This window comes from Gopherus flavomarginatus, chromosome 6 (genome assembly GCF_025201925.1).
Source record: "Gopherus flavomarginatus isolate rGopFla2 chromosome 6, rGopFla2.mat.asm, whole genome shotgun sequence".
Taxonomy (NCBI): domain Eukaryota; kingdom Metazoa; phylum Chordata; order Testudines; family Testudinidae; genus Gopherus; species Gopherus flavomarginatus.
Window position 1 is genome coordinate 9,325,105 of NC_066622.1, and position 13,785 is coordinate 9,338,889.

At 44.4% G+C, this 13,785-nt stretch overlaps 1 protein-coding gene across 2 annotated transcripts in view; it reads right to left on the reverse strand.

Moving 5' to 3' along the window:
* Window positions 1-4,859: 4,859 nt before the first annotated feature.
* FRMD4B (FERM domain containing 4B) overlaps window positions 4,860-13,785 on the reverse strand; it is a 124,833-nt gene continuing 115,907 nt past the window's right edge. The window contains exons 19-23 of one of the 2 annotated variants that reach the window (XM_050957311.1): window positions 12,723-12,870; window positions 11,530-11,658; window positions 9,684-10,489; window positions 8,549-8,681; window positions 4,860-6,464 (exon numbers count right to left, since the gene is read on the reverse strand). In XM_050957311.1, the coding sequence (XP_050813268.1) occupies window positions 6,344-6,464; window positions 8,549-8,681; window positions 9,684-10,489; window positions 11,530-11,658; window positions 12,723-12,870 (1,337 nt within the window). In that variant the 3' untranslated portion in view covers window positions 4,860-6,343. The other variant, XM_050957312.1, reaches the window with a different exon arrangement.

A 13,785-nucleotide genomic window follows, 5' to 3' on the forward strand; every position in this document is an offset into this window, starting at 1 on the left:
CAAACAAATCTGATTTCATTCTTTGATGAGATTACAAGCTTGGCTGATAAAAGGTAATTCTATAGATATAGGATACTTAGATTTTTGTAAGTCATTAGTACTGCATGACATTCTGAATACAAAAAATTAGCAAGATCAATATAATTTCCACTATATGCATCCGACGAAGTGGGTATTGACCCACGAAAGCTCATGCTCCAATATGTCTGTTAGTCTATAAGGTGCCACAGGACTCTTTGCTGCTTTTACAGATCCAGACTAACACGGCTACCCCTCTGATATAAAGATCAATATAGCATCACTAGAGCACCTGTTACATTGCGTAGAAAAAAGGAACTGACAGATCTCAAAAACTAGTTAATGGTGCATCATCATCATCATCAAGATAGGGTATTTTCAGTGGGGTTCCAGAGGGATTGGTACTAGGCCTGATGGTATTTAACATTTTCTAATCAATGATGTGTAAGTAAATATAAAATCACTGCTGATAAAATGAGTGGATGACTGTGATGGAGCCTCTACTCACTGCTAGACAGCACCTCCTTCTGGCGGTTCTGGGGATTAGCTCCACCAGGTTGATGCCCCTTCCTGCAGTTGCACACCATCTCTCTGTTTCGGTCTGCAGCCCCTCCCTCACTCGAGGAGCTGCAGCTTCCTCTTTGTGACTCAGTAGTCTCCCTTTCCAGAGTGGTCTTTCAAAGTCTCTCTGCACAAGCAGCACCAGGCAGTCCTCACATATCTTCATATCCACTGTCCCATGCAATGCCACCCTGCAATGGATGGTAGGGTAACTGAGGCCCACCCTCGACGGAGGGTTCCAGTCTGGGGGCCTGTGCTGAACAGTTAAGGTCTGCATGTATGCCCCTTTATTGCTCTCAGTTCTGGACTCCTCCTACCATGCTGCTTCTCCCCTTCCTTCTCCCTGACCTCAGGGAGAAGAACAGCAGGCTTCCTCCCTGCTACTCCCCACCACTGTTGCTGTCCTCCTGGCTTTATATAAGCCCATGCCTGTTCCCTGAGCTTCCTTCTAATTAGCTCCCTCCACACAGCCCAAATCTCTCCCATTTGCAGTTTAATTGGCTAATTGGGCCCACCTGGCCTAATTCAGCTCTTGCAGGGCCAGTGTGGCCAGTACAGCCCATCACAATGACAAAGATTGGTTGAGTGGTAAATAATGTTGAAGACAGGGCATTCTACAGAGCAATCCAATCGTCTGGTAACTTGGGCCCAAACAAAATGCATTTTAATACAGCCAAATGTGAAGTTATTTGTGTAGGAACAAGGAATGCAGGCTACACCTTTGGAATGAAGGACAGCATCCTGGAAAGCAGCAACTATCACAGTGATCCCCAACCTTTTTTGTCTGGCGGGCGCCAGACAACAAGACAGTGAGGACCTTGGCTGGCGGACGAGCATCCGCCGAAATGCCACCGACAAGCAGCGTCATCCAGAGGTGTCGCCACTGAAATGCCGCTGAAAATCAGCAGCATTTTGGTGGCGACGCCTCTGGATGGCTCTGCTTCTCGGCGGCATTTTGGCAGATGCTCATCTGCTGGACAGTACGCAGGTGCACGTAGATGCCCCGGCGGATGCCATGGTGCTCGGGGGCACCACGTTGGGGACCACTGATCCAAAGGATTTAGGAGTCAGATTGGCAATCAACGGAACATGTGACGCTGTGGTAAAGGGGTTATTGTGATCCTTGGGTGTAGAAACAGGGGAGTGATAGGATGTAGCACAGAGGTGGTTTTGCCCTTCTGTACGGCATTGGTGAGACCGATACTAGCTAATGCAGTGGTTCCCAAACTTGTTCCGCCGCTTGTGTAGGGAAAGCCCCTGGCGGGCCGGGCCGGTTTGTTCACCTGCCGTGTCCACAAGTTCAGCCGATCGTGGCTCCCAGTGGCCGCGGTTCGCTGCTCCAGGCCAATGGGAGCTGCTGCAAGTGGTGGCCAGTACGTCCTTGGTCTGTGCTGCTTCCAACAGCTCCCATTGGCCTGGAGCAGCGATTGGCCAAACCTGCGGACACGGCAGGTGAACAAACTGACCCGGACCACCAGGGGCTTTCCTTGCGCAAGCCGTGGGACAGGTTTGGGAACCACTGAGCTAATGCATTAAGATCTGGTCTCCACATTTTAAAAAAAAAAAGGGTATTGCAAAATTGGAGAGGATGCGGAAGAGAGTCACAAGGATGATTCAAGGGCGGGAGAGAACCTAAACAGTTTGAGCTCTTTAAATCTAGCTTAAAGAAGACTGAGAGGTGACTTGAGTCTAGAGCGTAAGTCCCTTCACGGGGAGAAAATACCGGGTACTGACGAGCTCTTTAATCTAGCAGAGAAAGGCAGAACAAGATTCAGTGTCTAGAAGCTGAAGCTCTGACAAATTCAAATGAGAAATGAGACACCCCTTTTTAAACAGTGAAGATGATTAACCACTGGAACCAACTCCCAAGGGATGTGGTGGATTCTTCCTCTCTGGACGTCTTCTGATCAAGTCTAGATGCCTTTCTGGAAGAGATGCAAACAAAAGTTGTGCTTTAGTCAAAGAAGTGATCGGGGTAACTGAGTGAAATGTAATGGTGTGTGATACACAGGTCAGACTAAATGATCTAGAGGTATGGCTTGGCCTTAAATTTTATGAATCGATGGTGTTTCCATCCTCCATCAGGAACACCTGCAGGATGTGCCTGCTCACAGGGTCCTTGCATCCTTCGTCCTGCAGCAGGAGGCTATATACCGAGCCTCATCTTAATGTTATACTCATCCTGGACCTGGTCCTACACCTGGACCTGCAATCGTATCAGTGTTCCTCCAAATCTTGGGCAGATTTTGAAAAAGGACTCAGATTAGCCCTGCCAAAGCATATGAAAACAAATGGTACTATGGTTAGTAAGCCTGACCAGCCAGCTTCTTGTTGCATTGACAGTATGTTTTGGACTTACCCAATGCTCCTCGGGGAGCGTGCGGTGGCAGAGGTGTGCCCTACTTTTCTCATGTCTTCAGCTGGTAATGACATTGCTTGTGGGGTAGTTTTTATTTTGATAACGCAGGATCACAGAGGTGTTCCTCTGCCTCGGATGTGGAGGCTGAGCCGGAAGAACCTGCTAAGCCAGTGCAGGCGAGACCTGGAGAAGGGCCTGTGCAGTGGCCAGCTTGTTCGTTGGGAGCAGCTTTTTTCATTTTCCTTGACGCGAAATGGCCAAACCCGCACTTTGCATTGACTTCAAAAGAAGCAGGATCCAGTCTCAAATTCTGGGTTAGCTAGGAAGCCAGTGACAATTGTGTGGCGACTGATGAGCCAGTCAGAAAGAGGCAAAAGGAAAAGGCCTAAGCAATGGGAAGGACATTTCTTTCTATTGGGGAAAAAACAAAGCCACCAACCCAAAATCTTTTCACACATGATTTTTTTTTTTAAAGTCATCTGCTGGCAAAAAATTGCTTTGTCCTTTGCAAAAGTCATACCTGAGCATCTCTGCTCTGGGTGGGCTGAAGGTCAAATGGTAAATTCGACTTGCTGCACCGCATTTTAGAAGGCCAAATTTTATTCCTCTTCTCAGCTCACAGGGCCTAGACGAGGGGTAGTCAATAGGCAGATGCTTTTGAAGGGACCTTGAACTCTTTTTTTTACTTATCATTATTGTTATTTTTTTAGTATTATTTTCTTTTTTGGAGTCTGGACCTTGACCATACCTTGACCAAGAAATTTGGACCTGACAAAAAATAATGGACTACCCCGGGGCCTAGACTCACCCACACTAACAGCATGAGCAGAAAAGGAACTCAGCTGGGCACCTCGGGAGCCAAAAATGAATCGTCAGTGATGCTATCAGCGCCTTGATTTTAAATTTCACAAGCTGTGTTCCAACTTGTAGAAGAATTTTCTTCAGAGTGTTTCTTTTTGTTAAGGGGGGTGAGCAGGAGAGGGAGGCGGCGTGCTTGTTTAGTTTGTTTTGGAGAAATCCCACTGCACTGTCAGGGCAGGAAAAGGAAAATCAATGAAAGGGATGCAGATGACATATTGAGTCTGACAGTATAGATTAGATTACAGTGAGCACACATCTCTTAGTCATACCCAGGCCGTCCAGAGAGGCCTTTTGGACTATGATGCTTAGCCCCAGGAAATTGGTAATCAATGGACTATCCCCAGTGCTGCCGCTGAGCTTTCTGTTATGTTTGTTAACTTTCTGAAATCTAAAATGGTTTCAGACAAAAAAAAAAAAGTGCGTTACAGAACGTAAACAGATGCTGTGCACCTTGCAGCGCTCGTCGACTTCAGCAGGAGCTGTGGGTGCCCAGAAATGGCTGAAAAATCCGATGTTAAGAAATTATTATTACGGATTATTTGTACTATTGTTGTAAGTAGGCAGCCTAGTCTTGGGCCAGGGCCCCATCGTGCTAGGTGCTGTACAAACAGAAAACAACCAGCCCCTGCCCCGGTGAGCTTCCAAATGTTGTTCTATGAAGGTTCGATAGCTTTGTGCCGTACGTTACAAAGTGATGGTATGGCCTCACTCAGAAAAGTTACACAAACCTTCATGATGAGCGGTGTGATAACTGTGCTAGGAAACGGCCCTTGTTCATTGGCTGAATGGTGATCAGCTTTGATGGTAAAGGCTAAGAGACATCAGAGCCTGATGAGTTCTGCCTATAATTGCTTAGAACAAAGCACTCAACTAGCACACAGAGAACTGTTCTTACGGCTAGCGCAGCAGAAGGAGAACACCAGAACGTTTTTGGTAGCACACTTTTATTTTATTGACCTACACAAAATAATAGGCCCAAAAAGTGAGAAGTAGAAAAGGAAGAAGCAAAAAGGACTTTCGCGGTTCTAGAAGGGTATACAAATATGCAAAAGGAAATAAATTATTTTTTATTGTTTTGTTTATTCCAAACCTCAACTCTAATAATACAAATGACTGAGGACCAGCTTAACAAATTTGTCTTTCGGTCTATATTACATGCTTTGGAATACTGGTAAAAAAACGTTCAAAAAGTTTATCAGAAACTTTGCTATTCACAATATGAACAAGGAGTAACTAATCCTCTGTATAAAAGAAATAAAAGAGCACCATTTTATGGAGTGAAGCACAGTACAGCCGAGAAACAAGAATTACTTTACAGTATGCAAATATATATATATATTTTTTGTAAACTACACAAGTTAGTCCACACTAATTGGTTTCTACAGATGGATGATATGAGGTAGGCTTATCCCTCCTAGATCAAAACTGCTGTTGATTTTTTAAAAAATAATGTAAATGATTTTCTGAAAATGCTGTTTTGTCACTTAGTGACTTCATAGTGCACCTGGCGTTTCAGATGACGTTCTACAATTCTAATGCCCTCAATTTTAAGGCACTGACTTGGTCTTTTTCTTTTTTTTTGCATCCACCTTAGAATACTGGCCAGTTTAGTAAAATTGTTCCACATGTGATAACTAGAGCATTCCACCTCCAATTTTCCATCAACCTGGCAGAGCAAAATGTAATAGCTATCTAATTAAGAGTTCACTGTGCATTCAACATGACTTTGCATGCCCATCTGCACAATGAAATTGTACCATGGAAAATTCATTTAAATGGGAGGATATTAATTACATTTTATCACAGAAACAGTTCAGTATTTGCTGCTTCTATTTCCAAAATCCACAGCCTTCTAGGGTTAGTTTTTACATTATATGTTGCAATAGTAAATTGCCTTTCTTTCCAGAATCCATTTTGTGGTGCATACAAACACTCGTAATAACACCCCCCCTCAAAAAAAAATGTTGTAGCTCATTAAAACCTCCATTAAAAAAATCCAGCCTTCCTTCAAGTAATGTTCCAATACTGACTGAGTCAATCTTTGTCTCATTCACACACACATACACACACACAGTATCCTTCATCAGCTTATGAAGTCCTTCTTGGTCATCATAAGTGACAGCAGAAGACATTTTTATTTCTTCTTCTTTCAGCCATCTGAATTGTGCTCCTAAAATTCCTGTTTTCTCCATAAGTCACCTTTTCACATTTTGTTGAGGTTTGCCTTCAACACCTTCCAGTCTGCTAAAAAGTGCTTGCTAAATATAAATACTTCAGCCAAGTGCTGCATCTCCTCATAGATTCAGTGGCGGCCTGCCCTTGCTCAGTTAGACTATTGTCTGGATTCAGAAAGAAATGCCGTTGTTGGAACGACTCTGTAATTTTGTACATGTCCTTCCTAATGCTGAACACAATCTTCACCCACAAGCCAAAATACTTTCATGTTTGAGTTGGGTGGGGGGGGATTCCACAGGAGACCTCTTTTGAGGGAACAGCATTCTGTGCAAGGCACATGGGGGGTGCAAATACAGGGCTGTTGATGGCCTACACAAGCGTCCCAGGCTTAGAATCCTCATGCCAAAATAGCCTCTGCTCGTTACTGTGCAAGTCAGCTTCCAACTGGTTCTCGTCAGCATCCTCCAGCTGGCTTGTCTCTGCATATGCTCTACAAAAGAAACATAGCGTCAGTGATAACTGAGGGCGCAGTAACCTTTGCACTGGGATTTCAGGTGCTGGGTTGGTAATGCTTAGAAGTAAATAATCTTTAGAGACTGAGCAGTTTCTGATCTTAGTGACACCATCATAAACTCAGAGTAACCTCATTGACTGTGAGTATCTGAAAGTCAGTAAGGTCACTCTGGGTTTACAGTAGTGTAATTGGGATCCAAATGTAACCTTGTGATTAGTTCTCCAGACAGGGAAGATAATAAGGAGTAGATCCTCAGCTGGTGTAAACTGTCATAGTTCCACTGATTTCAAATAGAGCTATGACAAGACTTACCCCTGTGTGTTTCCCAGTGTCAGCAAGGTAATAAGAGTCATATCCAATATCCTTGAACTGCATGTGCCTGCAGATAAGGGCCCTATAGCATATGGTAATCAGTCATTTACAGTAGTCACACATGGATATGTTCACTACAAAGAGTGTGATATTGGGGTAGATTTAGACAGTGATCAGAATATTAAAAAAGTTGTAATTAATGTAAATCGCATGGATAAAGTTGTTAAAATAAGGCAGCTCATTTACATTTTTCAAAACCCAACTGTAGGAGGGGAAGTAATTAGTTGAATGCTATTTTGAAAATGTTGTTACTGTAGTTCTTTTAGTCACTGCAATAAAAAAAAAAAACAACCATCACCCCAAACTTAAGGCCTTTAATGAAAATCAATGTGAAGACTTTTATCCTCCTTTCTTAATGCTTCTGGTTGTTTAAAAACAAACAAATACGTCACTAGGTAACTTCACACCAGTCAGCCCAGCAGCAAGCAAAAACTGCAATCCATGAAGAAGCACACACAAATGTGGAGTACTTACTGCAGCTGGCTACAGTTAGCATAAGAGTATTTAAAAATGATCTCATTTCTGCAGGCACAATCATTCTCCTGGACAGAAGACCTTTGTTCTGACTGATAACAGGTGGAATCAGAAAGCGGAGGAGGAAGGAGACAGAAAACAGGAAGCAGAAGAGTCCCGTGAATATCTGTTTGCAGCACTAGGGCGAAGTGCTGGACTGTTCCAGCCCATCACAGAGTAAACGTGTACCCAGAGTGGTTAATTCCCACGTCTATGTGAAAGGGAGTAAGAGGCATAACTTGTGCAAAGCCCCACTCTGCACTCTCTAGGCAGCTGTCTGTGTAGCCATGTCAAGTCAGGATGGTTTAACGGTTAAGCCCCCACTGTGAGACGCACTCGGTTTATTTGTGGTGACTACAACTGTGGGTAGCACCTTTGAACGCTATCACATGGATATGAGCTTGTAGAGAAACAGCCTCTTCCTCAGGAGGCACAACGGCTCCAGAAGAGGAGGGGGAATGTGGCTGCCAGGCCACTTACAGGGGGCAAAGTATCATTCAGTCTCCATAGGGTCTGCTCTGTTGAGGGAGGGTGAGAGAGGGTCACAGTTATGCTATCTGGGGAGGCTAATGCACTAGCAGTGCTGGCCTGATAATCACTGCTCTCAGGGTAGGGCAAAGTCCAGGACACGCCGCACCCTTGCAGAGAGATGTGTGGGGGAGTGCTATTTGCACCTCGTCCCATCCATGCACACACACTCATATTGACAGGTACAACATCTTCTCTGTGCCTGTTTTCCCATAATTAAAATAGACACAAGTATACCTCTCTCCCTCCCAGGCCTACCGTGCAGATAACTTAGTGAATAGGCCAGTATCTCAGCTGGTGTATATCAATTTAGCTCCAGTGGCTAGAACAGAGCTCTGCCCATTTACACCAACTGATGGTCTGGTCTAGTGTTATTGATTTAAGATCCTTGGATAAAAGATGCCATATCAGTATGATCGATAAAGTAAAACATTACCTGTGGACAGCTAGAAAGAAATGCAGGAATATTCTTGCTTGAGTCTGCTGAAGCTGTGCTGTACGGAGCAGATCTGCTCTCAGTATGTTGGTTTCATAACTACTCTTGGTTCAGGAGTTGGCTCCCTGATACCTGACTGCTGCCTAGATAAGTTTTAAAAGCTTACACGGTACAGAGGAGAGGGCAGCAAGTCTTACTGCACTTTGCTCACCTGCTCTGCAGTGGAAGGTTGCCATAAACATTCCCATAACAGCTGGTATAAGAGGAATGAGACAATGTATCATAATCGGAAAGCCTTAGTGCAATCTGGTTCCGCCAGTTTCCAGAAGTGTTTGTAGAAGACACTAGAATTGTAAAAACAATGAGAGCATATTAGATTTTTCAGCAGCTCAGAGGACTGAAAGAAGCGAGATGTTTTTCATGAACAATCTCAGCAGGTTTCTGTAGGACACACAGACTCCAAACACATCTGTCTTAACATGTACTTTGCAGAGTGAGGCATGGTGTGTGTAGGGTAGAGGAATCGGGTGGTCGCCCCTTGAAAAAAAGAGTTTGTGGGCCTCCCAGTCAGAGCGGCTGTATTCTGTGCTTTAGAAACCAGCCAGAGCAGCAGCGTGGATACTGAAGTAGGCTTGGCACGTGCTGTGTATGTGGTGAACATGGCTACTTGGACCCACCTTAGACACAGATTCCCTCTGCAGCCTAGGGCCATGCACCTGCTGACCTGGGGCCATGCACCATCTGCAATGTCTATAAAACAGGAATGATACTTCTCTGCCTCACAGCAGTGTTCCACTCATGACTCAATGAGCAACTGTAAATGACTAAGTCCTTTTACTGTAGCATTCTTCTGACCGGGATCAGGGGTATGTCTATCACTTATATTTACAGAACACAGGACGTGTACCCATTTTTAAAGGTACCACTATGATGGTGGTGCCCTTTCCTGGTGGGATTTGCAGAAATCCCAGGAATTACACCCCAGCCTTTGAAAATCCTGAATGTCTGACATGAACATACCATCCTGGACAACTAAGTTCTTTTCCCATTGGCAGTGCTTCTGGGAACAGTCTGAAGCAGGTCAAGGTGCATCCAGGTAAGCTTGGAGCATGTACCTATCCCTACTGATAGGGCCTGTGCCACCTGCATCATTCAATTATACAACGATTCATATTTAGCTATTCTGCATTTTAGTTTTGTTGGATGAAATTCTGCCCTCGGTTATGCTCATGCAGCCCCATTTCCTTCATGGATTTCAGTGGGCTTGCAAGGGTATTAATGTGGAGAGGATGTGACCCTCCTAAAGGACATATAAAATATTTAGCATATCACAAATCATCTGTTACCTGAAGAGAAAGAAGAAGCCCGGCTGCTAGGAGAGCACGGTACTTGCAGCCCTGCAAAGCCCAGACTCCTTTGGGATCCTTGGTCAGAGTCAAAGCCTGCCTGCAGACTCTGACCCTGGTCCTTTTGACCGGAGGCACGTTGGTACCAACCACGGAGATGTTCTGCTACTAAGGCCTTGTGAATGTTTTTGGTTATATGTTGCGTTTTAGCAACCTGCTTCCTTGGAAGTCTCAGAGTTGCATATGGATTGTGTGGTACTCTTTCCATCTCCCCTTCGCGATAGGACCTGAGTTCCCGATAACGGTCGTAGCCACAGTGCACCGATGAGCGATATGAAGCGTTGACGCTATACTGTCCCTCTGTGTCATTCTCGTAAACATATCCCCCATTGTAATAAACGTCACATTCAGTGTAAGGTGAATAGCCAGAAACATAGTAACTAGAGGAAGGCTGCTCCTGACTTTTTTGGTAGACACCATTCCGTGAGTCTTTCTGGGCAAGATTTGGCATGCTTCCTGAATTTGCAGCAGAAATGTTTTGTTTCTTAGACCTCCTTCGGCCTCTCGTGCGGTTGTCAAGTGTCTGCGTGGTGTAATATGGGTTGGGGTTAGGCGTCACAGAGTAATACTCTGCACTTGACTGGCTGGTGTAGGACGACCCATCGTCTAGTATTTCAGTGCTGCTACTTCGCTGGGATTTCGAAAAGGAGAACACAGGCTTTTCGCTGGTAGTCTCTGACAGTAAAGGGGTTTGGGATTCTAGACTCCCGCTGCGCTGTCTGCAGTGCTCTGGGGAAATATCCGGCCTGAAACGGCAGAAAATTAGGTTGGATGTAGAAGTCGTATGCAGACATGAAGCATTTGAGAGTCAGTGTGTGGCAAAACAAAGAATTCTTTCCAAGCAAAGTACAGGTTCAGGTTTTGGCAGGTGATGCAAAGTCCTAGGTGGACTATTCCTAAGTCAGCTGCCATATCAACCAGGGCAAATCCTTTTCTGCTGTTGGTGGCATAGTAGAAAGGGGTAAAAAGCTTGAAACCAAGTTCAGTTTACAATAATCCAGATCTTTTAATCAGGGACAGGGAAGATAAACATCTCATTTAGAATATGCAGCACCTTCCCCAGCAACTTGGAATGCCTGGGCATGGCCTCAAAATCAGCTTTTTATTTTCTCTGGATAAAAGATCTGGATGACAGTGAAGGGAACGTGGCTTAAAGATTCTACTTTGCAGCAAGAAATGATTCAAAACTGTGACAAAAGTGAGACTAACAAGGTCATATTCTGGTAATGAATTACAAGTGGATCTCACCCACTGCTTAGTCTTTACATTTAATATCCACAAATTACAGTACGATGATAAAAATAATGCTGGCTAGCAGTGTCTTGAGAATTTTATAGTTCCCTTTCTGAAACAAGCAATACTGCGTAGCCTTAATGTAAAACCCCTTTAGTTTGGATGTTTAGAAAACCAGGACAATCTTAGCGTTCTTATCTAGTTATATAGCCATCTCTCCCCACATGGGCAACATTTCCCAAACGGCTTCAATCTCATCTCTAAGTTTGCATGCACAAGTTTGTACACGCTCTTCTCTGGAAATCCACAGCTGGCACTTGAGCCTGGAAAGTCCATTGTTTGCATGTTGAAAAGCTGGTGCAAAGCTGCATATGCCAGCGATGACTGATGTCCAATTATCCATGTGAAAAATCAAAGGCTGACAACCCTGCCTCTATGTTGGCAAAGGACACACACAACTGGATCCTATTTTTTTACCCTCTTACACTGTTGATTTTATTTCTCTGCACAAGAGACATATTCCTTCTCAGTGATTTAATAGAACTCAGCTTACTGTAAATGGCTACTACTGTAGGCATTGCGTGTGAGCACCGGTGTTGTGGGCATGCTTCTCCCTCCATAGGGCTGTCGTTCCAGAATTCGGTAAGGACTACTGTGCATTGACAGAGGGTCCACCCTGTGACTATAAACAGAAGAATCCAGCACGTGGCCATCACCAAAATATCTTCAATAAAATGCAAAGGACAACGGCACTGACATTAATTGCATATTGATCCAAAGGAAAAGATAGATGAGGGTAGAGAAAGCAGAGGTCAGCGTGGCAGCGTCTGCTACCAGTGGTGAAGGTTAGCGCAGTTATAACAGCAAGGAGTTCAAACCCCTCTGGTTCAAAAGGTTAACACAGCAAGGAAGTTCACCATAGGATAACTTGTAGGAATAGCTGCTGCCAAGGGACAGAGATGCAGAGCATAAGAAACAGAAAAGGAAGCCGACAAGCCAAGGAATAACACAACGGCACTATTCAAAGTTATAGACATTAAACTAATTATAATTCTATATATGAGTTTGATGTGACAGAGTATTCTGCTTAAATTCCAGGGGAGCACTGATCAAAAGTCAGTGGCCCAGCACTGTCCAATGCACACTAATATTTTTTTTATACTTATATTCATAGAGCCTGATCCTGCAAGCACTTACTGTCCGGCGTGGTTCCTGAGCCACAGCTCATTAAAGTCAATGGAAATCCTTGCACTGAGTACAAGGTGCATTGGATTGGGCCCACGTTACTTACTAATAGGACTGTCAGTAAGTTAACTCACGGTTATGAGCCCCATAGGCCTGACTCTGTAGAGCTTAGATGTCATTGGGAGCTGAGAGAGCTCAGCATCCAAGCGGCTCTGGGAAACAAGCCTCACAAAAGGAGCCGAAGGATGAAAGGGCAGCTGGCAGTACAAGGTTCTTACATGGAACACTTGCCATTCAATCTCTATCCCTTCTACCAGTTGCCCCAATTGAGTTTCACCAAAAACTTACAGTTACCATTCAGCCTAGCTTATGTTAACATGATTATAATATTTAAACAACAAATTTAACCACAAGCACAGCGGCAAAGTCCTTTCTGTCTGCTTACATGTCAGACAGGAGTGTAATGGGAAGATCTACCCTCATACCATCAGTCTACATTGTGGTATTTGTTACAACAGATATAAAACCAGGCTCACGCCAACAATATGGCAAGACTAGTACCTAGAATGTCTGTTTTCCAGGAGCTGTTCATTGATGGAGGACTTTCTAAGATGGATTCTCTCCACGCCAAGGGACTTTGGCGGACGGATTCTTGGAGACAGCTGCACAGAACTCGTTCCCTGCCCTGGTACAGTAAGGGAATCATTGGCTGTTGGAAAGAAACGTGATTTTTTTTTTTTGGAAATTCTTAGACACATTTACACACTTATGAAAAAATACAGCTGCATTCTATCCTCTGACCCAGGGGGACCAAGGGTGCAGGAAACTTCCTGAGGTTCAGCTAGCAAATGCTCTCCTCCTTGGGGACCAGGAGAGGATGCCCTCACGCCTCAGGAGCTTCTCCTGTCCCAGGAGCTTTGCCTGCACTGAACTCCCAGGGGACACCGTGGAGTGGCAGTTAATACTGATTTTAGCAATATTAACTCCTGCCGGCAACTCTACAAGGTCACGAAGGAAAAAGTTCTTGGGAAAAGCGATTGCTCATGGGCTCCGCCAGCTGAGCAGTCATGCAGTGGCTTCTGCAGAGATGGTGGGAAGGCATGGGGTAGAACTGATTTTCCCCCTATTTCCATACTTTGCCCTTCAATTTTCTCCTCTCTGCTCAGGTCAGATGTGGGCGCATCAGTCCCTAGCTTTAGTACTTTAAAATGACTCCAAGAAAGCATTTTGAAATAAAAATTTCATGAAAATATTTTTCACTATGAAGGACCAACTTTAACTATCTGTAGCCAGGAAAAAAACAGAGATAAGTGTTTTTAGCTGGAAGTAACTGTGAAGACTCAGAGCTTGATTTTGATTTCACTTCTGTTAGGGCTTAATTCTCTGCCCACCAAAGTCAATGACCAAGCTTCCATTGACTGGAACAGGTGCAGGATCAAACACTCGGTGAACATACGGATACACTGAAGCCCTGATTCACATCTCACTCCCACACATGAGAATCAGGTTTAACTCAATTTAAGAGCCAAGGCGTAAGCACGAAGCTGCGGTGAGATCAGAATCAAGCCCTCACTAAGCAGTGAATCACGGTCTGGATAATATTTGTTCCCAAACGATGATGACA